The sequence below is a fragment of the Rana temporaria genome, chromosome 13 (assembly GCF_905171775.1).
Source record: "Rana temporaria chromosome 13, aRanTem1.1, whole genome shotgun sequence".
Lineage (NCBI taxonomy): Eukaryota > Metazoa > Chordata > Amphibia > Anura > Ranidae > Rana > Rana temporaria.
The window spans coordinates 53,940,223-53,952,725 of NC_053501.1; the positions used below are offsets into that span (position 1 = coordinate 53,940,223).

General features: G+C 41.8%; 1 protein-coding gene across 1 annotated transcript in view; it reads left to right on the forward strand.

Annotated features, from left to right (window-relative positions):
* LTK (leukocyte receptor tyrosine kinase) overlaps positions 1-12,503 on the forward strand; it is a 292,808-nt gene that overhangs the window by 224,025 nt on the left and 56,280 nt on the right. Inside the window, exons 17-18 of the mRNA XM_040331968.1 lie at positions 3,925-4,023; positions 10,192-10,338. Of these exons, the coding sequence (XP_040187902.1) occupies positions 3,925-4,023; positions 10,192-10,338 (246 nt within the window). The remainder of the gene's footprint in view (positions 1-3,924; positions 4,024-10,191; positions 10,339-12,503) is intronic.

Consider the following 12,503-nt stretch of genomic DNA (forward strand, 5'->3'; position numbering starts at 1 on the left):
GATGCTCAGTATTGCTAAATGTAAGAGATTTAAAGCATGATGGTGTAAGAAAGAAAATAAGAAAAAATTAAAGAAGTATTAATATATACATATATATGAATAGGTATATAACCTAAAGTTGTGTTTTGGTAAACAGTACTGATCCTGTGTGATATTTGGACTTTTGGGTCACTAGCTAGCCGTATCTTTTATTAAAACAGTCTTTATTTCTCTGAGAAGGGCAAACAAAACAGAATATAGTCAGCAAAACAAACAAAACCGTTTATATACTCTGTTACAATACAAAGTGTCAAGGTCTGAAGTCAGGCTCGGAGGCCAGTAGCTATAGCTCAGAAGAGGCACCGACCAACCAGATAGATAAGTACAGAAGCAGGTCACCCTGGTGAGTTCATCTGAGGTCGGAGTTTAAGTACTAACCAGTGTTCACCAGAGCTCCAGATGATGCAGATGGGTTTTGCTGTAAGTTAGCACCAGGTTGAAGACCTCAGGATCGCCCCACCAGGAGGAGAGCAAACCAGAGTCCAGTAGCTATAACAGGTAGGGACAAGCAGAAGCATAATCCATAGACCAGGTCGATAACAAGTGGTTGTAGGTTGAGATCAAGCAGAAGCATAGTCGAGGAACAAGCCTAAAGTCAACAATGAGTGGTAATGAAAGGATGGCAGCAGAAGTGACAAGAGAGAGAGATATTGGCTGGAGAGAGCACAATAATCTGGCAAACAACAAGCGCAGAGACATAACATAAATCAGGACATTCATGGGAGGAGCAAAGAGTTCAATGTTCAAGAAAAACAGCGTTTAGGCAAGATCATTCAAGGAATTGTCCAGGGAGCTGTCCAGCATCCCAGGTGGCTCAGCAAGAAGAGACATTACTAAACACAGCAGAGTTCATAGGTTCAGACCCGGGTCTGTGCACAAAGCTTTGGCTTACCACCAGCATAACTTGGTTTTAAAGTTCCCAGCTCCAAAAGTTCAGAAAGGGTCACAAAAGTCCAGCAGACAAACAGCCCACAGCCCTCTCACACTGGGGTTGATTTACTAAAGGCAAATAGACTTTGCACTTTGCAAGTGCAGTTGCTCCAGAGCTTAGTAAATAAGGTAAAGTTTCACTTTACAAAGAATATCAAATCACATGAAAGGAAAATAAATAAATACAGCGTTTTTGCTTACACATGATTGGATGATGGAAAACAGTAGAGCTTCTGCTCATTTACTAAGCTCTGGTGCAACTATTCTTGCAGAGGGCAACTGCGGTCTATTTGCGTTTAGTAAATCACCCCCACTGTGTCCTGCTCCACACAACACATCATCAACATGCTGGTTGTTCTTGCCTTTATCAGGTCTATCTCGCAGGTGGGATTTTTTAATCCAGAGTGCTCCAAAACTGCTGATCATCCCTCCTAAAGGAACCATAATCCAAACAACGGTGATATGATCTACCATTTGGGACCCATCCCTGGCATCCTGTACACCTGTAAAAAATATAGCTTCAAGATTATAAAAATAACATTGGTACTGTAGATTGTGTAATTATTAAGAATGGGGCTTTATGATTCGCAGTACCAATCTTATTTTTATTTACTTTATATTTTAAATCACTAAATTTTGGAGCTATATTTTTTACAGTATCTCTTCTAATTACCAAACCACAATTTATAATTTTGTTACAATTTAATGTTCAATGTGTTTTTTTTATCCCTGACAAAGGGGGTTATTTCACAAACCCCAGAAATGTGTTGGATTTTAGACCTTCTGGCTCTAGTTTCTTAAACTGTTAGCTTGTTTGTTTTGTGGATTATGCCTCTGTCTGCCAGTTTGGTCTTCTGCTTGCAACATCAGCATCTAGTAGACATGTGCATTCGTTTTTGTCCGAATGCATTTTCATCAGAATTTCAGATATTTTCGCTATCATTTTAACAAACGATAACGAAAGCACAGAGTCCGAAAACCGAAAGATCCGACATAAACAAATGCTTTATTTTCTTTTTCGTTGCGACAACAGTTTGATATAGATAGGAGATTCGACATGACGCTGACAATAACAATCTGTATCTATCGAACCTGTGGTCCAATGTGCCTAACCTTAACTCTATTAGTCCGAGATTATTCTACATAGAGAGAAAAGATTTGACATTAAAGAGAGAAAAGATTCGACATTATAGAGAGAAAAGATTCGACATTATAGAGATAAAAGATTTGACATTATAAAGAGAAAAGATTTGACATAAAGAGAAAAGATTTGACATTATAGAGAGAAAAGATTCGACATAGAGAGAAAAGATTCAACATTATAGAGAGAAAAGATTTGACATAGAGAGAGAAGATTTGACATAGAGAGAAAAGATTTGACATTATAGAGAGAAAAGATTCGATATAGAGAGAAAAGATTTGACATAGAGAAAAAAGATTCAACATTATAGAGAGAAAAGATTCGACATAGAGGGAAAAGATTCAACATTATAGAGAGAAAAGATTCAACATTATAGAGAGAAAAGATTTGACATAGAGAGAAAAGATTCAACGCTATAGAGAGAAAAGATACACTGTTATAGAGAGAAAAGATTTGACATAGAGAGAAAAGATTCGACATAGAGAGAAAAGATTCGACATAGAGAGAATAGATTCGACATAGAGAGAAAAGATTCGACATTATAGAGAGAAAAGATTTGACATAGAGAGAAAAGATTCAACATTATAGAGAGAAAAGATTCTACATAGAGAGAAAAGATCGCTGCTGGAATTGGGTGGGGAAAGTAAAATAAAAATTATGATGATGAATGTTGTTGGCTGATTGTAACCAAAGAGGAGGAGCAGTAAAATAGCTAGAAGTTTGCACTTGGAGAAACGAATGTCAAAGTCGGTTGACTGTTGGAGTAGACAATTCAACATGAACGATGAAGATTCGGCAAAGCAGTGAAAAACATACAAACGTTGAATCTGTCATTGAAGGCTTATGGTGTCTGTCGAAAGTTCTAAGAAGATTAGACGGAGCAGCTAAACTGTAAGACGCTGCAATCGTACATTTCCGGTCAAATGCATCCGCCCATAGGCTATAGAAAAATTCTAATGTTGGTTGTCTAGTAATAATAATTAATAAATATAATTATTACTAGTCATACAACATTAGAATTCTACTTTAGCTAGCTTAGTAGGCGGAACATTCGACTGGAAATGTACGATTGCAGCGTCTTACAGTTTATCTGCTCCGTCGAATCTTCTTTGAACATTCGACAGACACCATAAGCCTTCAATGACAGATTCTACCTTAATTCATTCGGAATTTCAGATGAATGCAATTTTTAACGAAAAAACTAATTTCGGGAGTAACTAAATACATTTTATTTATTTATTTTTTGTGCACATGTCTAGCATCTAGCAGTGGGCAGACTCAACCATCCCAGTCTTGGAGCATCAGGCAGAACCCTCTTCTGGAGGGTTTCTTTCGAAAATGTAGGAAATCCTTGGCTCTATGCTACAGAGGATCCCATGTATTCTACCAATAATGCAAAAATGCTTTGTTTCATGAAGTTGCAGAGCTTGGTTACAAAGCCTTGTGATAATATATGTGTGGATTAAACTCACTCACCTTGAACTATAAATCAGGTTCTTTTCCCCTTCTGGACAGGGGGTTGGTGACAAAGGAAATTTTGGATGATAAATAAATAAGTCCCATTGTTTTAAACACAGTAAAACAAAAGCACCACACAAATATGTTCTAGGAAAGTATTCTAAGAAAGTAAAGACTGTGAATGACAGCTTTTAGTGTTAGAAACCTAGAGCATCTCTGGAAGTGATCTGAGCCTTGGTTATAGTTACTATTATTGATTGCTTATACATTGTGCACTATACGTTTGACTACTTGAAAAGTACCAGACATGGAAAGTGCTGTGTTCCAGTTCACCTCTGTTCCCTTATGTTTTATAGGTGGCCATGCAACCGAGCTGGATGATATCTCCACTGATGGGCAGGATGGTGTTTCATTCATTAATACCTCTGGAGAGCTGTTTCTTCAGCCCTTGGCTGGTGAGATCACTTTTTCTAAGCAGACAAATTGAAGTTAGCAATATTTCAACATTATTTATGATTCTGTGTGCCTGGACTATCCTGTTTTCTTCACTGTATAATCTGTTTTGGATTTCTTTTATAGACAAGGTTCACAGTATAACCAGGTATCTCGAATACAAAGAAATAAAGAAGGGGGGGGGTTAAAGGGTGCAGGAAATCCACTGCTACAGAACTCTTCTCTCACAGAACAACTTATGCAAAGCTAAAAAAGTATCTATGGACATTTCTCTATGTTTTTTATCTTTGTAAATATTTCAAGGACAGAGAAACACCTGTTGATTTGTCAAATATCATATGAGCTCCTGAATTCCTGTAGTGACCTGACAACACTGCCTTTGCCGCACCGAAATCTCAAATACTGTTGTCAGACCTGCCTGAGTGCTCACCCTATTGAGCTTCAGATCAGTTCCCTCTTAAGCCTCGTACACACGACCGAGAAACTCGACGGGCGAAACACATCGTTTTGCTCAACGAGTTCCTTGTTAGGCTGTCGAGGATCTCGGCGAGCCAAATTTCTCCATTGCCGTCGAGGAAAAAGAAGACATGCTCTCTTTTTGGCTCGACGAGATCCTCGACAGTTTCCTAGTCGAAAAGTGTACACACGACCGGTTTCCTTGGCAAAAAAAAAAAAAAAAAGAAAGTTTCTTGCTGGTTTTTGCCGAGAAACTCGGTCGTGTGTACGAGGCCTGATGTATAGAGATGAGGGGAGAAGAAGGCATTTTGTATTCCATTAGAACAGGGGTCTCCAAACATTCTAAACAAAGGGCCGGTTTATTGTCCCTCAGACTCTTGGAGGGCCAGACTTTGGCCAGCAGGAGTGGAAATGTTCTGCCTGGAATCATTGTTAGTAAACATCTGGTATTAGGGGAGGAATATTGCCCCGTTGCTGGTATCATAGGGAGGAATAGTGCTCTATTAGTTGTGTCAACGGGGGAAATGGTGCTCCATCTGGGGTCAGATGGCAGAATAGTGTCTCGTATCAGTGGGAGGGATAGTGCCCCAAGGGCCGGATAAAGGCAAGCAAAAGGCCACATCCGGCCCTCGGGCCGCAGTTTGGAGACCACTGCATTAGAAGAACATTTAGGCTCACTGGGTTTCTGGAAGATTATAAGGTATATTTTTGTACTTGGGGCATTTGTAAAGGCATAGAACATGGTGAAATATACTGTAAATATAAAAGTATAGCACACCACCCAGAAGAGTGATAAAATCCTTCACCGTAAAGTAGAGATGGGCCAAACACCCCCCTGTTGGGTTTGTAGCAAAATTCCCGAACAGGGCAAAAGTTCACCCCGAATTGCAAACTCCATTGAAGTCTGTGGGAGCCAAACATGAGTTACCATTTTGAAGACTGGTATGCAAGCAATTGGCTGTAAAAAGGGTTTGGGAGTCTGGGTATTGCCCTGGGGAACATGTATCAATGCAAAAAAAATCTTAAAAACAATACAGTAAAACCTTGGATTGAGACTTACTTGGTTTAAGATTGTTTTGCAAGAAAGCAATGTTTTTTAAAATAAATTTTGACTTGATAAACAAGCAATGTCTTGATATAAAAGTAGGGTAACTAAGTATAACAGAGAAGAGAGGCATCTCTAAGTGTAGCAAAATGGTTACATTTAATGAAGGTACAATATATATCAGCTCACATGGTTGATGATAAAAACAGGCACATCTAATGTATGCAGGCATCTGGGGGAGCTGTCCACATAGACCGTCCTCTGCACCGCCATCAATGTCATCCCTTCCACACTCCACAAGCGCTTCAATCCTCACTTTCAGATCGGTCTACTGCAGGCCAGTCTTCCCTGAAAAAATGGTTGTGGAACGAATCAAGTTTGCATTATTTATTATGGGAAAATTTGCTTTGCTATACGAGAGCTTTGGAGTACCAGCATGTTACTGGAACGAATTATGCTTGCAATCCAAGGTTTTACTGTAGTTTTTAAAGGAGCAGTAATTTTAATGATGCTTAAAGGGGTTGTAAAGGTAAAAAAAAATTCCCTAAATAGCTTCTTTACCTCAGTGCAGTCCTCCTTCACTTACCTCATCCTTCGATTTTGCTTTTAAATGTCCTTATTTCTTCTGAGAAATCCTCACTGCCTGTTCTTCTGTCTGTAACTCCACACAGTAATGCAAGGCTTTCTCCCTGGTGTGGAGTGTCATGCTCGCCCCCTCCCTTGAGGGGGGAGGGGCGAGCAGGAGAGTCAGGACACTCTCTACATTGCAGATAGAGAAAGGAGCTTGCGTTAGTGGGCGTCCTGACTCTCCTGCTCGCCCCCTCAAGGGAGGGGTCGAGCACAACACTCCACACCAGGGAGAAAGCCTTGCATTACTGTGTGGAGTTACAGACAGAAGAACAGGAAGTGAGGGTGTTTCAGAAGAAATAAGGACATTTAAAAGCAAAATCGAAGGATGAGGTAAGTGAAGGAGGACTGCACTAAGGTAAAGAAGGCTATTTAGGAGAAAAAATGTTACCTTTACAACCCCTTTAAGGTGAAATAATAAAAATGAAAAATTATTTTAAATATAGTGCATGGGGAGGTGTGCGGCACCCATGGCTGGCTTTCTACATAACTTTTGGGAATGCCCATTAATACAATCCTACTGGCAAGCAATTGCCTCCTGTATCAGGGAGGTCACTTCCATTTCTATCCTCATGTTCATCGAGGTATGTCTTTTGCATATAGTGGAGCCCTTGGCCACGACCAGAGCTATACGGACCCTCCTTACCTTGTTACTATTCTATGCTAAAAAACATATTTTTTTATCCTGGAAGAGCAATGTAGCACCTACTTTGGAGTCTTGGAAAGTACTGGTTAATAAGGTTGTCCCCTGCTATAAGGCTACTTACTTGAATAGGGGGGCCCTGACTAAATTTGATAAGGTTTGGGGGGGGGGGGGTGGCTTGATGTAACCTGTATTGTTTGAATTAAAACAATAAAAAAAAAATCCCCCAAAAAAATTATATAGTGCCTGGGGGGTCCCTTAAAGCGGGGGTTCACCCTATCGACGAAAAAAAAAAAAATTTCTTTTACCTTAAAATCAGGCATTGTAGCGCGAGCTACAGTATGCCTGTCCCGAATTTTTTACCCCCGTACTCACCTTGTAGTCGTCCATCGAAGATACCGGGGAATGGGCGTGCCTATGGAGACGGAGGATGATTGACGGCCGGCTCTGGCGCGTCACGCTTCTCCGGAAATAGCCGAAATAGGCTTGGTCTTCACGACGCGTGCGCATAGCCTGTGCGCAGGCGCCGTGAAGAGCCGAGACCTACTCCGGCTGTCTTCGGGGAGAGTGACGTGCCAGGGCCGGCCGTCAATCATCCTCCCTCTCCATAGGCACGCCCATTCCCCGCGGGAGCCGAAAAATACGATCTCCGATTACAAGGTGAGTCCGGGGTTAAAAAAATCGGGACAGGCATACTGTAGCTCGCGCTACAATGCCTGTCTCGATGGTAAAATGTGTCGGGGGGGGGGGGTGAACTACCGCTTTAAGTCTGCCTGTAAAATCGTGAATTTATAGCATGTATAGAACATGCTGCAGGAAAAAAATGATATTTCTAAAGAAAGCAAATGATTCAAATCACATTTAAATTGACTCCCGGTTGCAATTGCCTGCACCTGGCTATTTAAAAAAAAGAAAGAAAAAAGCCACCCCCCTCCAGTCCATACCAGGCCCTTTGGGTCTGGTATGAATTTTGAGGTGAACCCTACACCAAAATAAAAAAAAAAGGTTCCCCCAAAATTCATACCAGACCCTTATCCAAGCATGCAGCCCAGCAGGTCATAAAAGGGAGGAGGACGAGCGAGTGCCCCCCCTGAACCATACAAGGCCGCATGCCCTCAAATGGGGAAGGTGCTTTGAGGCTTTCCCCACAACCCTGGTCAGTGGTTGTCGGGGTCTGTGAACTTATTGGAATATGGAAGCTCCCTTTAACATGAATGAATAGGTATTATAGTAGTATTCACCTAAAAAAACTGTCAAGAATAAATAAAAACATTACAAGTGTTTTTGACAAATCCTTTAATTCATTTAATTTAAAAAAATAATAATAATAATGTTCCCCAATGTAGATCCATCATCAATCACAACACCCGTCGCACCGCCAGACACGAAAAAAGAATGCCTCCTTTGCCATCTGATAGTTCCTAAATAGATAAGGAGCAGGGCCAACTCGTGACCGGTGCATGTTGGGTCATTGCATCTGGTTCGAACATCCCGCCAAACGCACAGGAAATTTGGGCGTTTAGCGAACACCCAAACAGTCGATGTTCGGGTCGATATTTTTCTCGGCCTGAACAGCTCGCCCAACACTACCATAAAGTAAAAAGTCAAGCTGCCAGGTTGTAAGCAGCAAAATGTATTTAAAGCGGGAGTTCACCCAATTATGTTTTTTTTTATGTTTTCCCCTTAGATCAGTGGTCTCAAAGTACCGGCCCGCGGGCCATTTGCGGCCCGCGGACCAGTTATAAATGGCCCGCAGGCAGGGTAGAAGTGAGGGGCGCCATCTGGTGGTGGCCGTTGGTATTACAAGTTAAGCATTACAAGTTAAACAGCAATTCTAATGTCATTTTACACTATTTTCACTGCCATCTTCTTCCCTCTAATTAGAACCCCCAAACATTATATATATTTTTTATCCTAACACCCTAGAGAATAAAATAGCGATCGTTGCAATACTTTCTGTTACGCCGTGTTTGCGCAGCGGTCTTACAAGCGCACTTTTTTGGGAAAAAATTACACTTTTTTTTAATTAAAAAATAAGACAACAGTAAAGTTATCCCCATTTTTTTTAATATTATGAAAGATAATGTTACGCCGAGTAAATTCATACCCAACATGTCACGCTTCAAAATTGTGTCCGCTTGTGGAATGCGGACAAACTTTTTTACCCTTTAAAATCTTCATAGGCGACGTTTAAAAAAATCTACAGGTTGCATGTTTTAAGTTACAGAGGAGCTAGAATTATTGCTCTCACTCTACCAATCGCGGCGATACCTCACATGTGTGGTTTGAACACCGTTTACATATGCGGGCGCTGCTCACGTATGTGTTCGCTTCTGCACGCAAGCTCGTCGGGACGGGGTGCGTTTTCTGGCTCCTAACTTTTTTAGCTGGCTCCTAGATTCCAAGCAAATTTGTCAAACCCTGACTTACACCAGTGCTGGTGGTAATAATGCGCTCGCTGACACCAGTGCTGGGGGTTAATAATGTGTTCGCTGACACCAGTACTGTTGTTTTTGAAGTTTGAAAGTTTGCATGCAGCCCCCCATGGCATATGAAAACTTGTCTTGTGGCCCTCAGGTAATTTGAGTTTGAGACCCCTGCCTTAGATGGATGCTCGTTTTGTCTAGGGGAATCGGCTAGTTGTTTTAAAATATGAGCCGTACTTACCGTTTTCGAGATGCATCTCCTCCGTCGCTTCCGGGTATGGGTCTTTGGGAGCGGGCGTTCCTTCTTGATTGACAGTCTTCCGAGAGGCTTCCGACGGTCGCATCCATCGTGTCACTCGTAGCCGAAAGAAGCCGAACGTCGGTGCCGCTCTATACTGCGCCTGCGCACCGACGTTCGGCTTCTTTCGGAAAATCGTGACGTGATGGATGCGACCATCGGAAGCCTCTCGGAAGACTGTCAATCAAAATAGGAAGGCCCAGTCCCGCAGCCCATACCCGGAAGTGGCGTAGAAGATGCATCTCGTAAACGTTAAGTACGGATCATATTTTAAAACAACTAGCCGATTCCCCTAGACAAAACGAGCATCCATCTAAGGGGAAAATAGTGTCATGTGCGGGTGAACCTCCGCTTTAAAACTGTGCTCTGAATGGTTGCTTTCTCTTTCTCGTATCTTAAAGTGTTACTAAACGTAGCAAAAAACTAACAATTTCAACTGTGTATTTATTTCTGCAAAAGTATTTAAACATTTCCTTTACCTTATTTACCAAATTTTTACACATAACCTTACATTACATTTAGACTGTCCAAATATTTTCGCTGTTAAGCCCAAGCTGGGGTAAAATGTGGACCTACATACTCCAACTTTTTGTAAACCCAATGCCAATATGCAATGTGACCATTTACAAATCAATACAATAATTGCCATTGTCTAATTTTCTCTGATTTGCGCAGGAATGGAAAATGATGGGGAAGTCCAGATCGAGTTGCATTTAAACTGCAGTCATTGCAAGTCTGGAATGTGTAAGGACGGTGATCGGAGAGTAGTGTGTGTGTGCGAGGCTGGGACCATGCTGGCAGCTGATAACATCACCTGTGTAGGTAGGAAACTATTCAACCTATAGCTTCTGTTTTCTGAAAATTTAATTGTATGAGGAAATAATAACTATCAATTTGTTATAGATTTGTTGGGGTATTTATGCACTACAGAAAGCAAGAAACATATTTGTTTTTCGAATAAACTGCAAGAGTCATTTCTGACAGCTAATGTCAACCCCAAGGGATTGAGGGGGACAGGGGAGGGGAGCTCAACCACACAGCCTTTAATTGACAGCCTCAGCTGTGCATGCTTGCCTATGATTTTGTATAGAAGGAGGTGTGTCCCTTCCCTCTACTCAGGTCTCAGTTTACACTCAGCTCTCTGCTGTGCAGAGTGTGACATCAGATCCCCGCTCCTGCTTTCTAGAGCTCAGAGATGCTGTGTCAAATGTGTGCTTTAGGAGGCTATAGAGCAGGGATCCAAACTGGTGGCCCTTCAGTTGTTGCAGAACTACAATTCCCATGAGGCATTGCAAGGCTGACAGTTACAAGCATGCCTCCTATAGGCAGAGGAATGATGGGACTGTGATAGATTAGGGTAACGGACTTGTAGTCCTGCAACAGCTGGAGGACCACCAGCTTGAGACCCCTGCTGTAGAGACAAGAGTGTAGCAGATAAACAGGTACAACTTATGTGCGAAGATTTGTTTCATCTTTATCTATCAATTGAGGCAAGTAATTTCACTTGGTAAATACACAATGTGACAGAACCCACTGTCACTGTGTGTTTTGAAAAGAACTGTGCCCGTGCCTCCTACCGACAGACTATGGGCCAGAAGATACTGGAGACCCGGGACAAGCTGGCATGGATGTAATGTAATGTTACAGCCCTTCTCCCCCCCCCTCTTGTTGCTGTGTCTAATTGTGTTGATTCATGACACATAGACAATGGCCTAGACTGCAGACATCTCTCCGCAGGGGGTGTGTATTGAGAGGCTGCCTGCTTACCATAAACTCATTAGGTATCTGTAGACTGTTTCAATGTACAAATGTTCAGTTTCCATTGATTGTTGCTTGCCCCCCCCTCTCCCCTCTTAGACAAGGCTAAGGGGAGTGTCCCTAGCTCTGTGTAAAACTGTATGTCTTGGAATTTAATAAAGAGTTTAAGCTCTGGATGTTTAACCCTCAACACCTGTGTGGATTGTCTCGTGATTGAGGGGTTAAGGGCTGGTTATGGCGAGGTTGCAGGCTGCGGGTGCGTTTGGAGAAGTGGAGACACAGGTCTGGCGGATGTGCCCACCTGGGGTATCTGAGATCCGTCACACACGTCAATACTTCTCCTGTTTCTGGTATTTTCTATATTTTATTTTTCTTGAAAAATGAATTTAGTCATGTGAAGGATGCTTCAGTTTAAATTCTCCCTGCTAAGTAATATTGCTGTGTGTTAAGTGTAACAGGTGATTTCAGGTGTGACTCACCCCTCTGCTAAACAGGCTTTTGAAATGTTAATGACCCTTCCTCAGCCATTCCTATTTCAAAGGGTAATTGTGTGTGTGAAGGAGCCCTGTGTTTACTGTTTACTGTGATTAGAAGTGACTCATGTTAATTATTCTGATTGCTTCATTGTGGTAATTATCTCTTCTATATGCAGGGCCAAGCTGTCTAGATAATGTATTCTGTACAACTAGTAATTACCTTCACTGATGTCATTATCTAAAGAAAATGTGTTTTCAGGTCGGCTCCGAAATGTCTGCCTAATAATCTGTATGAGAGCCCCCACTGTGTGTGAGAAGGGGGTGGAGATTTCATTGTTCCTTGATTGAGGATTTAGCTTGAAAACTGTATATATACCAGCAGCAAGCTGCCATTAAGGTGTGTTGTTCCAGCAGTAAGCACTGACTCATGTGTGGCTTATTATGGCGATTCCAGGATGGGATGTTCTTTTATGGGGAGAAGGGAATCTTTGACAGGGATATCATTTTAATACCGTCACAAGTCATAAAGACAATTTGTTCAGGCCATGTAACAAACACATTTCAACAATATTAGATTTTAGTTTCAGAAACTTTGGAGCAGCTTTTGGGCGCTGAAAAAAATGCTCCAAAAACGCCCCTCTCCATTGAAATGAATTGAAAGCGCTGTAAAAACGCCTTACCCTTTCACACTGAGGCGTTGCACTGGCGGGGCGTTTAGAAAAGTCCTGCAAGCAGCATCTTTGGAGCAGCTTT